This window comes from Ursus americanus, chromosome 14, assembly GCF_024610735.1.
Source record: "Ursus americanus isolate L20-20 chromosome 14, mUrsAme1.1.p, whole genome shotgun sequence".
Taxonomy (NCBI): domain Eukaryota; kingdom Metazoa; phylum Chordata; class Mammalia; order Carnivora; family Ursidae; genus Ursus; species Ursus americanus.
This window is the reverse complement of record NC_142140.1, coordinates 64,678,774-64,700,947: the sequence shown is the minus strand read 5'-3', so window position 1 is coordinate 64,700,947 and position 22,174 is coordinate 64,678,774. Positions and strand designations below refer to the sequence as shown.

The following is a 22,174-nucleotide window of genomic DNA, read 5'->3' as shown; positions in this document are numbered from 1 at the left end:
ATACACACATACATATGTATATGCATATATATATTAAAATATAAAGGAACAAGGACATAAAAATATGCAAGCATATATTATATATCTTTACATGTATATTTATGCATGTAAATATGTTCATTAAATATATGTATATTTTACAGTCTTACTTTATATTTTTTTAGCTTAAATATGATATTACAGAGACTATGGTTCTGCAACTTGCTCCTTTCAGGTAGCAATGTGTCCTCCAGAGACCCGTGGTAGACATGGGTTGAGTCTAACTGCCCCTCGAACTTCTGGAACATGGTTCCATCATGGTGGATTTGACCATTTCCCCACTAATGGACATTTAGATTGTTTCCAAGTTTATTCCTCACTAACTTAATGTTATCGTGTAGTCTTTCTTTGTGGTGCCTACCCCCAGTCCCTCTCCACCCTGCCCCTCCCAAAGTGGGCTGCTCCCTCCCCCCAGCATTCCTGATGCAGTGACCCTTTCAGGCGCGCACAGAAGAGCTGGAGGAGGAAATCGAGGCAGAGCGGGCCTCCCGGGCCAAAGCAGAGAAGCAGCGCTCTGACCTCTCCCGGGAACTGGAGGAGATCAGTGAGCGCCTGGAAGAAGCCAGTGGGGCCACTTCTGCCCAGATCGAGATGAACAAGAAGCGCGAGGCCGAGTTCCAGAAGCTTCGCCGGGACCTGGAGGAGGCCACCCTCCAGCACGAAGCCACCACAGCCGCTCTTCGCAAGAAGCATGCAGACAGCGTGGCCGAGCTCGGAGAGCAGATCGACAACCTGCAGAGGGTCAAGCAGAAGCTGGAGAAGGAGAAGAGCGAGATGAAGATGGAGATTGATGACATGGCCAGTAACATGGAGACAGTCTCCAAGTCAAAGGTACCTGACCCCCTGCTCTTAGCAAACAAGAGGCAGCCACATCCACCTGCCCAGGGAGCAGATGTAATTCGATGCCCGAAACTCACTGTCTGTTCTAAACTGCAAGGCTCTCCTGCCTTCTGCCTGCTCCCAATCCCCCCAAATCCATTCCTGTCATTGGAGCTTGACGCAATGACCTACTATGACTCAAGATTTCATCATCCTTCCGGAGTTTCAGAAAGCTTTCAGAATCTTCCAATCCATCTGCCATTTTCTAGAACTAAACCTATGGATGGATTGCACCAAAGAGCCTTGCTGGGTATGGTCGTCTACCTGCCGCCTCCTTAGCCCACAGTATCAATCCCTGGGAGGCATAACCAATGTGAAGTTATGCGTGAGAACCGGGGTAGGTCCAAGTTTTGTTACACTCGAAGCATGTAAAATTCAGGAGGGGAGGAACTCTTTAAGAAAATGTACACGAAATTATAAATACAAAGTTAGGTACGAAAGTAAATATTCATTTAGAGTGAGAAGAAGAAGTCACGAGTTACTGACACCCTGGAGACTCAGACCATTTGCCAGAAATGCCTCCCTAGAAATACATTCTGCTTGCGTGTAGCTTTCCTTCACCCGGAACCTTCTAAGCTACCTGCCTGATTTAGGGCCCATGCAAGTGTAGGTCCTGAAGCTCAAACTTCACCAGCTTCCTGGTAAACCCACCCCTGTGTATGACTTCAAGGCAAAGGCTTCCTCAGAGCGTGACGATGTGCTCCTAGATTCACGGGGCCTCTTGTTGCCCTTGTGTAGGATCTGGGCACCCACACCCTGGGCTTCCTCTTGATCTCTTCCTCAATTCCTGTCTGCAACTCCTTTTTCTCTCTTGCGGGCTTCCCCATTTTTCTGCCCTTCTTGGCCTTTTCCTCCCTCTAAGGAGTTATGTCTGTATGTATTCTCTGTCTGTGTCTCTGTCTACACCCCCACCCCTGCCCCGTTGCAGGCAGGCCAGATTGCAGGGTTGTCTGGGTTAGAAGAGAGGACAGCACATCCCACATGCAGCAGTTCCTTGCTACCTTCCTTCCTCCATCAATGCTTCATGCTCTCTGTTCGCAATTTTAGAATCCAGTGGAAGAAGTACTTTATATTGCTTTATATTTTTGAAGTTGTTGTATCCTTTGATTTTTCTCCTTGTGAGTTGCTATCTCTTTTTCAACTACCCTGGATAAAATCATTTTATGTTCATATGTCATTTTCTCAAAGATATCCTAAGCCCCTTGAGAACTTCCTTTGACTCTTAATATCCCTGCCTCTTCTGCCCCCATCTTATACTTCCCAGTCTGAGGAAAACTATATGCTCAACATATTTATTTTATGTTATATGAGGTAGGAGAAGGAAGTCTACAATATACTCAAGGTTTTTAAACAAACTCCACAAAAATATGGGCCAACTGAGGAGTGAATCCCTCAGTGCCACCTCCAGCATCAGGAATCTTTTGTATATAGTGCTTGCAAACAAACAAATTAGAAGGTAGTATTATTCATACGGCAACAGAATTACTTATATTACAAGAGGATTCCGGGGTTCCTTTGAGTAGCATTTTCTCAAAGGTTTTTTCACAAACCAGTTAATACTTACCTACCTAAGATAAGTAGATAGTTGAAAGCTATTGCTCCAACCTATTGGTGACTAAACAGTCATCACAGATAAAACTAAAGCAAATCCGAAGTGATTATAATTTTTTAACTGACATGTATGTGTTCTGCATTTTTATTTTCATTTTACCTGACAAGAAGCTAACCTATCCAACTTCCCAGTTCAGTACTGGACACCAGAAACCCGCTTTTTTCTATTCATGTTGGCTTTTTTTTTTTTTTTTAAAGAGTAATGTGGAAAGAATGTGCCGGACAGTGGAAGACCAATTTAATGAGATCAAAGCCAAGGATGACCAGCAGACACAGTTAATCCATGATCTGAACATGCAGACGGCAAGACTGCAGACCCACAATGGTAAGGAGGGGCTGGGTTCCAGAAGCTACAGGCCATGGGTCGGCAACGGTCAGCAACACACATGCATCTCTTTGGTAGGGGAGCTGAGCCACCAACTGGAAGAGAAGGAGTGTCTGATTTCGCAACTAACCAAAGGCAAGCAGGCCCTCACCCAGCAGCTGGAGGAGCTTAAGAGGCAACTGGAAGAAGAAACCAAGGTAAGAATGCCTCTTTCTGAAAAGTCAGAGTCAGACCCTGAGAAGCCCCGAAAGCTGGTTGGAGGCAGGCCTGCAGCATGAAGTCCAATGCTTCTCCTCTCTGCTGTGTGGGAGGGTAGGAACCTGTTCTTTGAGGTCACAGGGCTTTGGCATTGGATCTCCTTCCTCAGAGCCAGGATGCTCCATCCTCTGGGCTCCTCTGTCCCTCACAGGGTGGTCTGATAAACACCCATCACCAGCCAGGGCCTCCTCTTCCCACCACTGCACCAGCTTGACCCTCTCTGTGTATTCTTTCACTCTGCTCAGCCATTTGTCTGTATGCCCTGTATTCGTCTGAGATGCCCTCCTCTTTCTTTCTCCTCACTCACGCATCACCTGCTACAATACCCGATTTTAAGTTCTCCTCTTCCAGAAAGACTGCATGGCTTTAGGGAGAGACACACTTGGGACATATGCATAAGCACGGACCTCATCATCATATTCTTGACTTCCATATCTAGATATTTCTGCTCATTGTGCCTATCTCCCCTTTGATCTGCAAAATTCCAGGCAAGAATAATTTTTCCCTGGTGGTAAACAGTAGGTACAGTGCACAGTAGAACAATGCACACAGCAGGTGCCCAATAAATGCATTCAGTGCGTGTTCAAGCATTGCAATAGAAATCCAGGAGTCCTCCAAAACCGCGTTCTGTGATTTCGAGGTTGCCGTGCGCCAGCTAAGACTTACAAGGCAACCTTCTGGAATTTTCCTGAGCTCCACTTACTTCTTCTAAAAACAAAACCAAGCAGTTTATTCGTCTCCCTTCTTTCCACTCTATGGTAAGGGTCTTCGGTGGACTGGGGTGGGGGTTGTGGTAAGAACCAGGGCCGGAACAAGCAGTAAGGAGATCCATTACAGGAACCAGGCTGTCGTCCGGTGGGCATACAGTAACAGCTGAGTTCTCTTTTTTGCGCCAAGTTTTGCTATCTGTGTTTTCAAAAAAACAGAAATGCACATGTGACTGCTGGGTCAACAAAACTCTTTCTTTGATGGTGGGCTCAGAAAGTGTTTTGTGGGGCACCTGGCTGGCTCGGTCGGTAGACTGCAAAACTCTTGATCTCAGGGTTGTGAGTTCGAGCCCCATGTTGGATGTAGAGACTAGTTAAAATCTTAAAAAAGAGAGAGAGAGAATTTTGTGACCATCAAGATGAGAGCTAAATTGTCCTGAGCAGGCGGGAGTGAGCGAGGGAGGCCTCTGGGCACATCCTCCCCTGCCCAGGAAGAAGAACCAGAGCCGTAGAAACAGAACAGCTCACATCAGAGTTCCCCGGGGTGGGGACACAGCCCCTGGTGACACCAAAGAATGATTTTGAGTTTTTTCACGGCGACATCTTTCCATAGTGTTGCATCAAGTAGCAAGAAATTGATCCCCTTTCTTTTTTTTTTTTTTAAGATTATTTATTTATTCGACAGAGATAGAGACAGCCAGCGAGAGAGGGAACACAGCAGGGGAGTGGGAGAGGAAGAAGCAGGCTCATAGCGGAGGAGCCCCATGTGGGGCTCGATCCCATAACGCCGGGATCACGCCCTGAGCCGAAGGCAGACGCTTAACCGCTGTGCCACCCAGGCGCCCCGAAATTGATCCCCTTTCTAATTCTGTTTCGATTCTTCTGCTTACATAAGGAAAAGAGCTCAATTTGGGTACCAACTCTCTAGCATGTGCTCGTTTTCCTTAATCAGGCATACAGAGTGGGCTTTAGGCACGGAGACACACGGCAAGTACCTGGCGGAAAGGTGACCAGTAACACTGCTTTACCCCTATTGCATTTCTTGTTACGGCTTCCTTCTGTGTGTGGCAAATGTTAGTGCTTTTCTATTTAATGTAGTTGAATAGTTTACTTTTATTTAAAATAAGGGAGTCAACTTGACAAAAACTAAATAAAACGGGACATATGCAGATATGGCAAAGTTTGCAAAGGCAGCTGGGAAACAGCTCACGTTGGGAGATGCTGGTTTAGAGGAAAAGACCTTGGCTTGGAAACTGGCTAAGTGTCTTTGCAATCTGTCACCACCACCGTCCTCCCGCAGGCCAAGAACGCCCTGGCCCACGCCCTGCAGTCCTCCCGCCACGACTGTGACCTGTTGCGGGAACAGTATGAAGAGGAGCAGGCGGCAAAGGCCGAGCTGCAAAGGTCAATGTCCAAGGCCAACAGCGAGGTGGCCCAGTGGAGGACCAAATACGAGACGGACGCCATCCAGCGCACGGAGGAGCTGGAGGAGGCCAAGTACGGGCTCCCCGGCGACAGCAGGAGAGGTGACCCCAAGACACGAGTGAAGGGACAGAGAATTTTTCCTGCCTTGAGACACTGTCCCTTCCTCCCCAGGACTTGGAGGTTTTGTTAGGGCGTCCCTGTCCTTCCCCTGGGGCTGTCTATTCTGTCTGGGTCCCTTGGTGGCTTCCTGGTCACCTGCTTTGCCGCCAAGCACTTTACGGTTCTTCACGTTCTACTTACACCCTGTCCACGCATCCCATTCTATGTCTTGTTCTTACCCAGTTCCAGCCCCGAATAGACTGTTCATTCTCATCTGATCTGACGGTTAGCTCTGAAATAGTCCACCTTTGCCAAGAAAAAAATTTTTTTGTTCTCTTAGGAAAAAACTGGCCCAGAGGCTCCAGGAAGCAGAGGAAAACACCGAGGCAGTGAGCTCCAAGTGTGCCTCCCTGGAGAAAACCAAGCAGAGGCTCCAGGGGGAAGTGGATGACCTGATGTTGGACTTGGAACGCACCAACACAGCCCGCGCCATCCTGGACAGGAAGCAGAGGGACCTTGATAAGGTCTGCCCCCAAAGAGTCACGGCCTCTTATGCTGGATGTGCGAGAGGCACGCACATCTGGGAGGTCCGCCGAGCAACAAGTCATAGTGTCAGCCGTTGGGTTTTGCAACGTCTCTTTGCTTTTGTGACAGTCCCTGCAAAGTGAATTTTTAGTTCAAGCTAATCCAGATTACTCTGAGATCCAAATACCTTTAAGAATACAGCAGATGGGGGCGCCTGGGTGGCACAGCGGTTAAGCGCCTGCCTTCGGCTCAGGGCGTGATCCTGGCGTTCCGGGATCGAGCCCCACATCAGGTTCCTCCGCTATGAGCCTGCTTCTTCCTCTCCCACTCCCCCTGCTTGTGTTCCCTCTCTCGCTGGCTGTCTCTATCTCTGTCGAATAAATAAATAAATAAATCTTTAAAAAAAAAAAAAAAAAGAATACAGCAGATGGCCCGTAGGAACATCAGAGTCTGGAGCCCGTGATCTAGAACAGGGCCCACCCTGTTTCTTGGGTCCCCAGGATGCAAGGGTAAAAGCTTGGCATTGCTGACAGACAGCCTTTGTTTTCGTGGGCTCTCCCAGGTGCCCTGGTCCTCCCTGCTGTTCACGTGTCCCTGTGTCATCTCCCAGGTCCTTGCGGAGTGGAAGCAAAAACTGGATGAGAGTCAGGCTGAGTTGGAAGCTTCTCAAAAAAGCTCCAGGTCGCTTAGCACTGAAATCTTCAAGATGCAGAACGCCTATGAGGAAGTGGTAGATCAGCTGGAGACCCTGAGGCGGGAGAATAAAAATCTGCAAGGTGAGCTCCCCTCCGCATCCCAGGTGAGCACCTGTACCCCACCCTCTTGCCTCCTGCTTCCCACTGCCCCTGCAGAACCCTCCCGTCGGCTCCGTTGACCCTGGAGCTCAGCCCTGCTAATGTCACAAACACAGTCATAGCCAAGTGTCGTCCTGGAGCACGAAGAAGAGCTCACCTCTTAAGAGAACAAGAGTGCCCGTGGATTGTGTCATGTCCTTGGGCATGCCACTAAATGCCTTAGGACCTCCGACTCCTGACATGCAAAATCAGAGCAGATCCGATGCCCCCTAAAGCCCCTTCCAGCTCCGAAAGACTCTGATTCTGTATTCTGTACGTTGTCTCCAGAATTTTCTTCCCCGGCCCTCGCCTCAACTGTTTTATATACTTTGTGAGGTTTTAGTGTTCTTGCCACTCCTCTCTCTGCATCGTTCAGGTGAAGCCACACACCTGTGTTGTGCCAAGACCTCACCTGAAGGGCTCCACTGTTTTTTCTTCTACATAAACGTGATTGAATCCCCATCCCCAAGTTGCCAGGCAGAATGCCTCTGCTGTCAGCTGGAGCCCGATCAAACCAGCTAAATCGAGCCTGTCCTTTGCAGAAGAGATTTCCGACTTAACCGAGCAGATTGCAGAAACTGGCAATAGCCTCCAGGAAGTGGAAAAAACCAAGAAGCAGGTGGAGCAGGAAAAGTCAGACCTCCAGATGGCCTTAGAAGAGGTGGAGGCAAGTGTCGGGGAAGGTCGGGAGGGTAGCACGCCGAAGGCAGGGCGACTGGACCAGACCTTTGGGGCTGCTTCCTGCCAGGAGGGGCGAGACTCCGTGGGGAAGAACCTCCAGCCGTCCCTAGAGAAACAGCTGTGCTGTGATTCATCTCCTGGGTGTCCTCTAGTCCATCACATTACCCCTTTTGCAAATAAATAAATGCATTCATGATGTCCTCGATGTCTTCCTTGGGAAGCAAGAAATCAATCACCAGCAATCCTGAGAGCTGGCTCAGAATTCCTCGGCTCGGGATGCCCGGTGGCTTCGTCAGTTAAGCGTCTGCCATTAGCTCAGGTCATGATCCTAAGGTCCTGGGATCGAGCCCCACATCGGGCTCCTTGCACAGTGGGGAGACTGCTTCTCTCCCTGCTTGTGCTCTCTCTGTCTCTGACAAATAAATAAAATCTTAAAAAAAAAAAAAAAAAGAATTCCTCGGCTTTAACAGAGTCACACTCCAGATGGTCTTTGGCCACTGGGATTTCTGTAAAGTCAAAATAGGCCCAGTGTCCTGAATGTGGCCAGTGCGGGGCGGATGGTGGAGCTGTTTCTAGGGAAATTTGCATCATGCAGGATAAGGGGAGAGCGATTACCCTGTCCTTTCAGAGAATCGGGTGGCTCCTGAGTTATGGTCCCCCTTAAAAGAGCCACACCCTGTAAAGGTTTCACTAATACAAAAAGGTGCTCTGTCCCTCTCCAGACATAAAGTTGTTAAGAACAGATACAAAGTTTTAGTTAGTTTCAGGTTCATTACTAGGAGGGACATTTGCGGAGGGACATTGTTTGACCTCTACTCATCTGTAGAATGAGTAGAATAATGCTCGTTTTATCCCAATGGGGAGGAAAATGCCCGTTCAAGAAGGGCGGCTGGCCACGATCCCTCAATCCCTCCTCTGCTTTGATCAGGGTTCCCTGGAACACGAAGAGAGCAAGATCCTGCGTGTCCAACTGGAGCTGAGCCAGGTGAAATCCGAGCTTGACCGCAGGGTCACCGAGAAGGATGAAGAAATTGAGCAGCTGAAAAGAAATAGCCAGAGGGCTGCAGAGGCCATGCAGAGTGTGCTGGATGCCGAGATCCGGAGCCGGAACGATGCCCTGAGGCTGAAGAAGAAGCTAGAGGGAGACCTCAACGAGATGGAGATCCAGCTGGGCCATTCTAGCCGCCAGGTGGCAGAGACCCAGAAACACCTGCGCACGGTGCAGGGCCAGCTCAAGGTAAGCCCGCAGGCTCTGGGGAACCTGGCTGCCGCTCAGCCTGTCCGCGGCTCTGGCCTCACATCTGGCTTTCCCTGCAGGACTCCCAGCTGCACCTGGATGACGCCCTGAGGAGCAATGAGGACCTCAAGGAGCAGCTGGCCATCGTGGAGCGCAGGAATGGCCTCTTGCTGGAGGAGCTGGAGGAGATGAAGGTGGCCTTGGAGCAGACGGAGCGGACCCGCAGGCTGTCGGAGCAGGAGCTGCTGGACGCCAGCGACCGCGTGCAGCTCCTCCACTCCCAGGTGCGTCCCTCCTCCCTCCACGCGGGGCCCACCCTGGTGGGGGGAAGGCAGTACCCACACTCGCGCAGTGGAAGGGAGCACCTGCCCTTCCTCCCAGACTAGCAGTCAAGACCAAGTTGCATTAAGCTTAGTCCTTGTGGGGGGCGCTTGGTAGAGCGCACGACTCCTGATCTCCGGGTTGGTAGTTCAAGCCTCACTTTGGGGGTAGAGATGACTTAAAAATAAAATCTTAAAAAAAAAAAAAAGAAGAAGAAGAAAGCAAAGAGGCTTAGTTCTTGGAATAACTATGCTCCAGATGGACAGATTTCTGAGCTTTCTTTAATCTGGAGATAAAAGGTCATGCACGTTGTGGGAAAATCCGAGAAAGGAAGGATGAATTATTGCATCAAGGGGCTGGAGAAGGCTTCACGGAGGAAGCAACGTCTAAGCCACAATCTTACAAAATTAGAATTGTCTTTCAAAATAATTATTTTTATCACCTTTATGAAAGTTTTTGTCTTTTAAGGAGATAGAAATTTATTGAATATATGGCAAGGGAGCAGTGAGCAGGACAGCAAGGAGAGGCTGTCTGCCACCTTTATAAAAGTTTTATAAAAAAATTCTTTGTTACAAAATATAGAGCGTACAAGCAAACAAATAGAAGAAAAATACCAACCACAGTGTTACCATTTTGAGATCTTTCATTCCAAGCTCTTGTCGATGTCTGCAATTATTATACTTTTGTAGAACTGTGATCAATGTTTTTGCAACTTCTTATTTTCATTTAACGTGTCATGAACGTATTTCCACACTTTTAAATAATCTTCTATGACTATTTTTTTTAAAGATTTATTTATTTGAGAGAGAGAGAGAACGTGCATGGGGTAAGGGGCTGAAGGAGAAATCTTCAAGCAGATTCTCTGCCAAGCGTGGACCCCCATGCAGGGCTCACCCTCACGACCCTGAGATGATGACCTGAGCCGAAAGCAAGAATCAGTCACTTAACCAACTGAGTCACCCAGGCACCCCCCATGACTATTTTTAATGGCGGAAAAGTGATGTGTTACAGTAGGGTGAAAAGGCACTTTTATTTAATCAATTCTCCATGGCTGGATGTTTTTAATTATTCCCAATAAAATTTTTACCATTAGAAAGACTTCTATGATGAACTTACTTATAATTAAGTTTTCTCATTTTCTCATTATTATTTCCTTAACATTCCTGGAAGTAAATAGATTGCTGGAAGCAGAATTTCATGGTCTAACAATAAAGACATTTGCAATGTCTTGTAACCCAGCCTTCACAAGGTGGTCTCCATTTTTATTCTCATTAGGAAAATACGTAAGAGCTCTTGCCTCAAAATTCTCAAAGACCCTAGTTATATGTCTTTTAATCCTCACCAACTTTATGGTTGGGAAACATCTCACCTTTATAATTTTGATTTTCTTGGGGCACCTGCCTCAGTGGGTAGAATATCCAACTCTTGATCTCAGGGTCATGAGTTCGAGTCCCACGTTGGGCATGGAGCCTACTTAAAAAAAATAAAAGACGGGCGCCTGGGTGGCACAGCGGTTAAGCGTCTGCCTCGGCTCAGGGCGTGATCCCGGCGTTATGGGATCGAGCCCCACATCAGGCTTCTCCGCTGGGAGCCTGCTTCTTCCTCTCCCACTCCCCCTGCTTGTGTTCCCTCTCTCGCTGGCTGTCTCTATCTCTGTCGAATAAATAAATAAAATCTTAAAAGAAAAAAAATGAAATAAAATAAAATGAAGTTTTGATTACTAATGAGTCATTATTTCTTCTGGTGTATTCTGCCTGTCTTTACTTTGTGCCCTGTTTTCTTACGTGTATGATTTTTCTTTTTCATATGTTAAGGAAGAGAATGTTTTTTTCAGCAACATGCATCATGAGTGTTTTCCACTTTGTCATGTCTATAATTCTATTTATGGTGTGTTTGGATCATTAGAACTATTTCTCATTTTATATACTTACATCTTCCCATCCTTTGCTACCCACCCGACCTTCTACTGGATAATCTCTTCTTCCTCAAATATGTGAAAGTCTGCCTTTATCAGTTACTCACTTATTTATGTGCAGTTCTTGGGTCTGTTTCAAGACCTCCTGTTTAGTCAGGAAAGAAACAGTGTCTAGCAAACCCCCACCCCGGGGTGAAAAGTAAGAAATATGATTGTGATTGATTTCCTTCCCCATGCAACTTTCTCCCCCTTGATTGTTCCAGGCGTCCAAAGCTAACCTACACCTCCGGCATTTGATTTTTCTATAGAACACGAGCCTGATAAATACCAAGAAGAAATTGGAAGCGGACATAGCCCAGTGCCAGGCAGATGTGGAGAACTCCATCCAGGAGTCCAGAAACGCGGAGGAGAAGGCCAAGAAGGCCATCACGGATGTGAGCTCTGTTCCTTCTTTTCAGAGCCTGTGTTTGGAGATAGGGAAGGGGCTTCCAGGCGGGGACAAGGCAAGTAGGCTTTGTCTCTTGCTGACCTGTAGTCAGTCATGCTGGCTTCCTAGAGAGAGGGAGTTAGACGAAGCCTCAGCCAAAACCAACCAACTGGGGAGGAGACGCATCACCAAGCATGGCGGAACGAGGGAGGCAGGATTAGCACTCAAAGCACTGACCTTGACAGCATCCTCTCCATACTCCTGGTTAGGATGCCAGGTGACCCACTCATACTTTCTATGAACTTCACCAGGCGGCCATGATGGCCGAGGAGCTGAAGAAGGAGCAGGACACCAGCGCCCACCTGGAGCGCATGAAGAAGAACATGGAGCAGACGGTGAAGGACCTGCAGCACCGTCTGGACGAGGCTGAGCAGCTGGCCCTGAAGGGCGGCAAGAAGCAGATCCAGAAACTGGAGAACCGGGTAGGGCATCTCGAGAAGATGCTGGCCCTCACCGATATCCGGTTCAGCCATCCGGGGAGAGCCACAGCCCAGAAACTAGGTTGCAGGAAAGTGGGTGCGGATGGAGGGCAGGCAAGTTTAGTCTGAGGACTAGTTGCAGAGCTGTCTGTGAGCCGATAGTCCCACCTAGTCCTCCTTCACTGGTTCACTGGTCCTTACACCCCAACACACACACACACACACACACACACACACACACACACACACACACACACAAACCCCTGCCTTACAACACTCAGGCCCCAAGAGCTGCTAAGTGAAGACATCCTGCTTTTATTCAGATCCGCGTAAGTGAGGGGAAATGTACTTTGCACTCATAACATTACATAGTTGGTGTAAGTTACATTCTGGACCAGCCTCCGCTTTGGTGAACAATGGCCCATCCTACGTGTGAAGGCTAGAGTCTCTCTTCACCTCCCACCCCCGGCTCCCATTCGTCCCAGATTTCTCAGTCTCTCAATGCAGTCAGGCCGAGCAATGCTGGTAAGCTTCTCGCTGGCTTGCTCTGTCCTACAGGGCAGGTGACTGGCCTTCCTCCCGGCCAAAGCCCCAGGGAAATTCTAACCCCCGTGCAGAGGCAGTCCTGCTTTTTTCTGTACCTGGGAGCTTACTCGTATTTGTTTTTTGTTTTTTGTTTTTTTTCTAATAATGATTTTTTATTATATTATGTTAGTCACCATACAGTACATCCCCGGTTTTCGATGTAAGGCTCGATGATTCATTAGTTGTGTATAACACCCAGTGCACCATGCAATATGTGCCCTCCTTACTACCCATCACCGGTCTATCCCATTCCCCCACCCCCCTCCCCTCTGTAGCCCTCAGTTTGTTTCTCAGAGTCCGTAGTCTCTCATGTTTCATTCCCCCTTCTGATTACCCCCCCTTTCTTTATCCCTTTCTTCCCCTACTGATCATCCTAGTTCTTATGTTCCATAGATGAGAGAAATCATATGATAGTTGTCTTTCTCTGCTTGACTTATTTCACTAAGCATTACTCTTATTTGTTTTTGTTTCTTTGCTAATGGCTCCCTTGGAGCTTGGACCCCTTGCTTTTCCCTTTAGACCTAGCGTGGTTTTATTTATTTTGCAAATGGACTCCATTACCAGCTGATGTTCTGGAAAAGGGCTGTGAGGGGGAGCTTGTTAGAAGGATCTCGATTGTCCCCCGCCCCAGGGTGGAAATAGTGGAGTGGGAGGAGAAGGGGGTGAGGGGCAGGCGAAGAGAAGGAGGTGACCTCTCCCAGCAGGGAAGCGCCCCAAATGCACTCAGGCTTCAGACCAGCCTCCAAGGATGTGGTCCCCAGCACGCGTACACCATGAATGGGAACGATTTTTGTTTTTATTTTTTTTGCCTAAAAATGACAAGGTTATAGGCATGTGAATAACAAAAGTCAACACCAGAGAGGCCCGAACTTCTTCCCCCCAAATTCTTCAAATGCTTACTTTTCATGCGTCCCAGCCCTCCTCTATTGCCGAAGTTTAGCCCATCCTCACAGATCCCTCCACTGAGGGGGGATTAGAGCCCACGCCTCCCTCCCTCCGTGATTCTTTGTTTCCTGGGCCAGCCAGCCCCCCCCATCACATGGGAGGCACCTCGACTGGCCTCCAGACCCAGCTGCCCCCTTATCTTTAGTTCCACAAACTCATAGAGGCCGCAAGAGCATTGCCAGGAACACAGATGTTTCGAAGAACCTAGTGGTAAACAGTTTCCGAGGGCTCATGGGGGGGCGGGGGGCGGGGGTGGGGGCACGAGGAGCATTTTTGGAACAGCGCCCAGAGTTAGCCCGTTCCACTGGTAGATTCCAAGGTTGATTAGGTGAGTCCACAAGCCCAGAGCGGCCCGCGTCTGTGGCCGCTGGGATTCGCTGTGGCTGGCCATCACATTCCCGTCTTGGCTCTCTAGATCTAGACTGTGGCATCGGGGCCACAGTTAGTGACCTGTGTCCTCGGTGGCTGTCCTGTCCCCTCAAGACTTCAGGAAAGCCAGAAGCAGCTATGAAATGAACACCACCGGCAGAGCGCTCTATCATTTAAAACACACTTGCACACCCTTTGTCTAATTTGACCCCCACGTTTGAGGCAGGAGGAACAGGAATTACAGAAATTACAGTCTCCATCCTAAACACATAGAAACTCATTCTTGGGGCAGCCACTGGCGTGCTTTGAATCAGTCAGCTGCCCCCAGGGCTTGAACACACATTGACCGTTCCTGGCCCAGGCTCTGCCCATGACCCCCCTGTGGCCTCCCTTGACCAGGAATCACGTCCCCTGAAATGCTCACGCAGGCTTCACCTGCAGAGACGAGTCAGGGCTGAAGCTGAGGCCTCGCCAAGCTGCTGGCCCTGGAGGAAGAGGCATCCTCGGCCGAGCCCAGCCTGGTGGCCCCACTGCGGGCACCAAATGCTGCATCTAGTTCTCATTTGCACAGAACCACTGCACCAACAGTGGTGGCTCTGTGACTACAAAGTGGTTCCCGAGCCCTAGGAGGGAACACTTTTACAAACTATAATTAGGGGATCCCAAGTTCATCCTAAAATGATCCACCCACCCACGAGTCCGTGGGAGAAGCCTGGCTGCTCTGACCCGAACGCTGGGCTCTCTCCCCCAAAACCCAGGTGAGGGAGTTGGAAAGTGAGCTGGATGCTGAGCAGAAGAGGGGGGCCGAGGCTCTGAAGGGGGCCCACAAGTATGAACGCAAAGTCAAGGAGCTGACGTACCAGGTAGGTGTCTCCAAAGCCTCAGGGAGTGCTGGGTTGCTCCGACCCCAGCAGAAAGCGCGGTGGTGGCACGGTGCTATGTTTGCAGGCCGAGGAGGACCGCAAGAACATCCTCAGGCTCCAGGACCTGGTGGACAAGCTGCAGGCCAAAGTGAAGGCTTACAAGAGGCAGGCTGAGGAGGCCGTGAGTAGGGGGACCCCCTCCCAGGAGCCCGTGCCTGCCCAAGGACCCCCAGCCCTCAGCAGGAATCTGTCCTGTCACAGAGCCCGAGACAGGGGTTTTCATTTGCAGGCTACAAACTCAGGGACGCCTTCCCTCCTCCCTCCCCTGGTCTGTGTTAAACAAGGCTGGCCACCCCCCAACTGCACCCCCTCAATGCCTTCTGCCTCATTTCATGTGTCCAGCCCCCTTACTTTATCCCCCACCCCAGAACATTCTAGCCCACCCTGCTAGCCCTACCTCATCCTGATGCCCCAGCCAGCTCAGCTCACCCCACCAGCCCTCCCTGCCCTGTCAGCCTGAACTTAGACGTCCCCCCAACCCCATTCCTGGTTCACAGCATCCCATCTTGTCCTGTCCCTCATCCCCACGGCCTCCTCCTTCCCACCCTCCCTAATGGCCACCCTCCCATCCATCCTTCCTGACCTGCCCTTGGTCAAATAGACCTCAGGGATATTATTACTAGCAGAAAGCTGGGCTGGGGGGCTAAGGGGTAGGCAGAACTTTTTCTGTTACAGAAAAGGAATAGTTTTGGAAACTCTAAGTTGAACAAAGTTGAACTGGTTGCTTTGGAGGATTTCTCAGATTTTGTAGGTGACGTGTAATACACTCTTCAAAGCGGACACTTTGAAGCCATTCTAGAATACAGCTTTGCCCCCCCCCCCGCGCCGGCCCAAACCAGAGTGGAACTTGGAACCTTTTTATTGTATGCAGAGCAGCCCACAGGACTGGTATTCTGATGAACAAAATTGGGGGGACCCTGAATACATGACTGGGCAGATGGCTTCTCTCCTTGTCCTGTTTCCCTCCCTGCCAGGGGCTGGTGGTTCCCCCCTGACCACAGGAAAGCAGATCTGAGCTGGTTAAATGGGGGGGATGGGGGGAGGGATCTGTGTCCATTGGATGAGGGTGGTCACAGCAGAACTGCCTGGGAGGGAGGGTGCCCAGGAGCCCAGCTTCTTCAAGAACCTTCGGATTGCCCTCAGTACATGGGCACAGTGGCTTGGCCACCGACAGACAATGCAGGGAGAAGGCCAGGGCAAGGGGGATTGGGCCACTGGCCTCTGACCCTCCATGTGCCTTGGGAGGATTCAGGACTTGAGTCCCAGCCAAAGAGCCCCGTTGTGGGGGGCTTCCTCAGGCCCTTGCCCCCCCACCTCCCATTCAGGAGGAGCAGGCCAACACGCAGCTGTCCAAGTGCCGGAGGGTGCAGCACGAGCTGGAGGAGGCAGAGGAGAGAGCGGACATTGCCGAGTCCCAGGTCAACAAGCTGCGGGCCAAGAGCCGAGATGTGGGGGGCCAGGTGAGAGCAGATGCCTTCCCCAGATGTCCTGAGGCCGGGACCAAGGAAGCACCCAGGGAGAGCATGGAGGGTGTCTCTTGGTGCCTCTTCCCTGCTGCTGGCCATGCACTCACAGATGGCTACTCCTCCAGCCAGACGCCTGGTGGTTCCAGAATCATGGGGCAATGAGCATCGGGGGACAGGGGGACAGACGCCTTGTCACCCCCATCCCTCCCTGTCCTAAAAGGCACTGCCCAGGAACCCCCTGCTTTTCGAGGGATTCGCCCCTCTCCAGGGGCCCCACGGCTTTGATTTTGCGATGTGAAAGGGGAAACAATGCCATCCCTCGGTATTTTTCTGGAAGTTCCAGCCTTTCCAGGTGCTCCACATGAAGTCAGGACGCAGCCTTGCCTTGGGTTTGACTCATTTCCTGATTGCTTTTCTCCCACAGAAGCTGGAAGAATGAGGCCTTCCTGATGCCCGTTGCCATGCGACGTACTGGGAGAGGGGAGGGACGATGTTGTGAGAAATAAAGTCTCCTGGCTCCTCGTCTCTCTGCCTCTGCGTGTTCATAATCACCGTCCATCCCGCTTGCTCAGGGTGCTTTGAGAAGCACCAATCTGCTGTGCATATGAAGAAATAAGGGATGTGAGAGTGGGCCTCCTGGCTCCAAGCAGGAAAGGTGGAGAGCCAACCCACAGCCAAGTAAATCACCGGCTTCCTTCGCACTCAAGTAAAGCCCCTTTCGGATAACCGGAGCACATTTTCCTCCTCGGAACACAGAATTGTTTCAAATTCACTTCCCCGGCTTCTCTCTCAACTTTCAGACAGGGCAGCCGGGCCCATGTAGATTAAGCCCTGTGACTGTGGTTACCCAAGGCAGGGTGGAGACGAGATGCCCAGGGTCCCGGATTCCCAGGCAGTGCTTTCTGCTAAGAACCTGCTTTTCCATCCCGTCCCTCTGAGGGCCTGTGTTGTACATCCACTGCTCCCCGTGACATCCAAACAGGGAGTAGGTGCGCCCCAATGCATTCACTCCTGGGAAACACTGGGTAGGGGGTTCGCCTGCCTTCTCCTTCCGGCTGCATTCACTCTGGAACGTGAAAGGAGCAGGTGGGCCCCGAAAGCTGTTCAGTTCTAAAGTCCAGGCTGAGGCTGGCCCAGGCGCCAAGAGAGAAGCCCCAGCTGGTTTGGGGGCTCACTCCCAGATCCTCATTAGATTATGTTGATTTGCTTACATAAAAAGGATAGAGATGTAGCAAAATGGGATACGGACAAGATTAGGAGCTAGGACTAAATCTGAGCCTCGGCCTGATCACTTCATAGCTGTAAATGCATGGCCTTGGGTTGGCCTTGGGTGGGCCACACATTCTTACTTACCTCAATGATCATGCTGACTGGGGGCATGGGCTTGGGTTCTGGCAAACCTGGATGAAATCCCAGGGCTGTCACATGCTAACTGTGTGGCCTTGGGCAAGTCACTCTTCTCTCTGCGCCCCATTTTCCTTATTCTGTAAGGTGGAGATAATAAAAATCATAGCTTCGCTGGGACAGGTGAGGGGCTGGGGTGGTGACAAAGGGTATAGGGTTTCTTTTTGGGGTAATGAAATGTTCTAAAATTGATTATGGGGGTTGGATGGGTAGCTGTGAATATACTGAAACCCACTGAACTGTATAGTATGTGAATTTTATCTCAATAAAACCAAAACTAGCTTACTCTGTACCAGGCACCAAGATAAGTACACTATCTCCAAACATCTTGGATCATCCCTTCTCTCTAGCTTTCTAGATCCAATCCTCCTTTCCATCTCATCACCAGCCCATCCCACATACTTTCGACACAGTGGGGTTGGAAGCTGAAGGCAGTTGGCAGCAGTGATGGTGGCAGGAAACAATTCTGAGGTCAGGTGACCTCATATGTCTGACATTACCATCACTGTCATCACCATCACCATCATCCCTATTGTCACCACCACCATCAGCATCATCACCATCATCACCACCACCATCACCATCAACACCATCATTACCATCATCACCACCATCAGCATCATCAGTGTCACCACCATCAGCAGCATCACCATCATCAGCATCATCAACACCATCATCACCACCACCACCATCATCAGCATCATCACCATCACCATCATCACCACCACCACCATCATCATCACCACCACCATCAGCAGCATCACCACCATCACCATCAGCATCACCACCATCATCAGCATCATCACTATCACCATCACTACCATCATCACCATCCACCACCATCAGCAGCATCACCATCATCATCACCATCATCACCATCACCATCGTCATCACCATCACCATCACCACCATCATCACTACCACCACCATCATCATCACCACCACCATGATCATCACCACCACCATCACCATCACCACCATCATCACTACCACCACCATCATCATCACCACCACCATCATCATCACCACCACCACCATCAGCAGCATCACCATCATCATCACCACCACCATCATCACCATCATCACCATCGTCATCACCATCACCATCACCACCATCATCACTACCACCACCATCATCATCAGTGCTAAACTTTAGGACTGGAAGAGTCTATTTAGGTCCTCAATTTTATAGACAAGGAAACTGAGGTCATTCTCAAGGTCCCCAGATATCAGCCCCAGTCCAGCCCTCCCAATAGTTTCAAATACTCAGAACCATTGTGTATGTGCTGCGTGTTCACATGCTCCTTTCTCTCCCTTCCATTCGAGCCACACAGCAAATGCATCAGATCAGGCTGACATCAGTCTCATTTTCTAGCAGTGTTGCAGACAGGCTGTGGCTTGTCCAGTGTTGAGAAGATGAGATCGCAGCTCTTCAGACTCTCCGTACTGCACAGTCTCACAGTGGTGGGTTTTGCCTCTGCATAGGCATGTGATGTAATGTTAAGAGCCCTGGGTCCCAACCTGCCTGGTTCTCAGACCTGCCCCACCACAAACTAGCTTTGTGATTTGGGGCAAGTGGCTTCGTGACTATAAGCCCCAGCTGCCTCCTATAAAATGGGGGTGTAACACTGTACTTTATAGGGTTATTTTGAGAAGTAAATAAGAGGATTCAAGAAGCACCCTCGGTCTAGAGCCTGGTGCATAGTTAGCACTCTGGGAACCTGTCATCATGGTAGGAAGGGGCGAGACGTGACCTCAGGACAGCGGTGGAGTGTAACACGGGGGTCCACACACACAACAGTCTGGGGTTTGGCTGTGTCTCTAAGGGGCTTCCTCTGGTTGGAGGAGATAATATACCATGCAGTTGGGGGTCATCAAAAGAAATTACGATGGAATTCCACTCCTCTCTGACATCCCAATGAAAGCAGATCGGGATCCCATCCCCTCAAACACTCCCTAGTTCACCTGGGGCTCCCTAAAATGAAGTCACCCCCACACATCGCTGTACTTACCTGGCTCCCCTATCCCAGCTCTGGGCCCCCAGATCTCTGAGTTAGAGAGAAAGAACATTCCTCTATCCTTCCCAGTGCATGACGATGTTTCTACTACATCAGAATCCTGATCATGGAATGAAGGGATGAATGAACGAGAATCTTCCATACCTAGACACCAAGTATGTCCTGATGAGAATAAAATAAAAATAATTTTTTTAAAAATTTCTTTTCTAAGGATCAGAAGATTGAGTTCTATTTCCCAGCGTCTCCACATTGAATTCCAGCTGGAAGCTGGACCCTCAGCCTCTTTGGTTGGGCCCCTCTGGCCCCTCTAACGCTCTGGAAAACAAGAGGGTGGCAGAAAGTGCCTTGCCTCGGGTCTCCCATGCGGAGAGGAAGAGTGAGCAAGGGAACAAAGCTTGTGTTCCTGTCTTGGTGCGTCATACTTTCTAGAAGTCCTTGGGAGGGTCAGGTGATGTCTCTGAGCCTCAACATGGGGCTGGAAGTCTGGGCACTATCTACCTGTGGGATGGGGCTGTTGAAAAAAATTTCCAGGTGATACTGTGCCAAAGGTTTCCTCAACGTTGCAGTATTGCCCACACTGAAGGCAGCATTGCTACGATCCCACTAGCAATGACGGCGGGGAGAATGACATGGCTGCCACCATCATTAAATTATTCTTCAGTCGTGAAGCCCAGCCACCAAGCCCTGGACAAGGGGCTCTGGACTTTGCAGAGCAGAACATACCCCGGCCCCTTCAAAACACAGCTTTTGCTGCCACCTCCTGGCTGTGGAAAGACACACCTTTCATTATGCAAATGACCTTGAGACTGCAAGCCTACAAAAGTCTCGAGCTTTTCCGAGAATCGGAGGTGTCCTTGGGAATCCTGATTGTCTAGCTGAGCGTTCGTAGAAGGCCCCATAGATCTCCAGATGGAGGGCTAGGACCAGCCAGGCCGAGAGAGTGAACGGCACTGGCAGCAGAAGCTGGGACCACCACCAAGGGTCTGCTCCCCAGGCCCCTTCTCCTCATCCCAGGAACCTCTCACAGGCTAGAAAAGCAGTGCTGGCCCCAGGGTAGAAGGCAGTACATTTTCAGAAACAGCCCCCTGCCCCTAACAGGGGAGGTGACCAGACCCTTAATGGCTCTGGGATGAAGGTAGCCCAGGGTAGTCCCAAAAGTCAAGTTCCTTGGCCCTTTTCCTAGCCATAAGACAAAGGATCAAGGTGCCCGCGCCTCAGCGAGATGGCCAAGATTAAGACCTGTGCCATTGGACCGACCCTTCGGACCCCTCCACCTTTCTCCAGCTCCCCAAGAGGTTGAAAGTTTCCTTGCCCTCTGGCTTGTGAGTGGGTCCAGCTAATGGGGAGCTGAGATAGAAAAACAGAAGGAAGGAGGAGAGTGAGGCCAGGGGTGTTTGTGACTTGCAGGCAAAGGTCCCATTTCCTAGCAGACGTGCAACTCCCCCCAGCCGTCTCTGTCCCCATCTCCAGTAACGGGTCCTCACCCCCACTGCTTGCACATTCAGGCCCAGGGTCATGGAGCCCTGAGGTATCAGACCTGGCGTCCGGCCACAGCCCTGCTGTTTCCCGGTACCCGACCACAACTTTGGCAGGTCTATCTCCCGCAAACACTCCTCACATTATGCAGATCTGGGTGTGGCATCTATTTCCTGCTGAACCTGATGCAAGCCCCCCCCCCGCCCCCCCCCACATCTATTTCAGGGCTTCATGGCCCTCCTATGGAACAGGACCAGCAGACCATGCCAAGTTAAGAGGCGCTGGCCAAGAAGAAGAGGATGCAAAACGACCAAATCATTTATTCGGGGTCTTCAGGATTGAAATCCGGGAGGCAGCCAGTTTACCGGAATCCAAATTACAAGCAGGGAGTACAGGCTTATAAAGGCAACAATCACAAGAAGACATGGGTTATTTTGAAAGGATTATGATTGGCACTGACAGAGTTAAACTGACTATTGGCTATTCAGCGAACAGATGCTACATTATCTCAATTCCAGTGGGAAGTAGAAGGATGTGTTCCAGGAGGTAGCGGAGGTGCAATTCACAAGTTGCAATTGACAAAAGTCAAAAGTCCGCTGTGTTCCAAAAATTGAAACAGGAGGTGCAGGCAGACCTCCTTCCTCATCATCCCCCCACCTCCCCGCCCTATCCTGAATGGCTCGCTTAGAGGTGGTTACTGCACTTTGGAGTCTCCTTTCAACAGACCACGACCTGGCTGCACTTTGCAGACGTCTCTGGGTCACGAATCCCAACCAAATAGCTAATTACACCTTCAATTTCATGGCATGCTTCAGCCTGGACAGAGCTTCACCAAAATCAAGCTTTTACGATTGCTTCCAGGTCTGTTTCTTTAAACTGGAACTCACATGCCTGCACAGCTCTTGAACCCAGTCCTTTCTTCTGGGATCCAGGGGCCACCAGTGGTGTCCTGGAACCAGCTCATATCAGCTCACAAGAGCCGACTGTAAACGTTTTAGGAATTTCCCGAGCCACTCATTCTACATTGCTATGATTAAAAATCAAATTACAGGAACTTACAAGGAGATAAAGCGTATTAAAAACAGAGGTCATTAAAAAATCAGAACTTCTGACTTCCTAATTATTTGCTGCATTTTCTTATTGCTTATGACCTTAAGGTTATTGACAACTGTTAAAACTGTGGTAGGAATCCAATTCAATAGTGCTTCTCCGATGCCCACATTCAGG

At 50.0% G+C, this 22,174-nt stretch overlaps 1 protein-coding gene across 1 annotated transcript in view; it reads left to right on the top strand.

The window, feature by feature from the left end:
- The window catches only part of LOC123792085 (myosin-13), a 49,268-nt gene extending 32,780 nt beyond the window's left edge, over positions 1–16,488 (top strand). Inside the window, exons 25-39 of the mRNA XM_045797237.2 lie at positions 481–870; positions 2,728–2,854; positions 2,933–3,051; positions 5,120–5,316; positions 5,684–5,867; positions 6,479–6,644; positions 7,244–7,368; positions 8,311–8,619; positions 8,700–8,903; positions 11,164–11,289; positions 11,594–11,764; positions 14,419–14,523; positions 14,609–14,704; positions 15,909–16,043; positions 16,474–16,488. Of these exons, the coding sequence (XP_045653193.2) occupies positions 481–870; positions 2,728–2,854; positions 2,933–3,051; positions 5,120–5,316; positions 5,684–5,867; positions 6,479–6,644; positions 7,244–7,368; positions 8,311–8,619; positions 8,700–8,903; positions 11,164–11,289; positions 11,594–11,764; positions 14,419–14,523; positions 14,609–14,704; positions 15,909–16,043; positions 16,474–16,488 (2,469 nt within the window). The remainder of the gene's footprint in view (positions 1–480; positions 871–2,727; positions 2,855–2,932; positions 3,052–5,119; positions 5,317–5,683; positions 5,868–6,478; positions 6,645–7,243; positions 7,369–8,310; positions 8,620–8,699; positions 8,904–11,163; positions 11,290–11,593; positions 11,765–14,418; positions 14,524–14,608; positions 14,705–15,908; positions 16,044–16,473) is intronic.
- Positions 16,489–22,174: the final 5,686 nt, after the last annotated feature.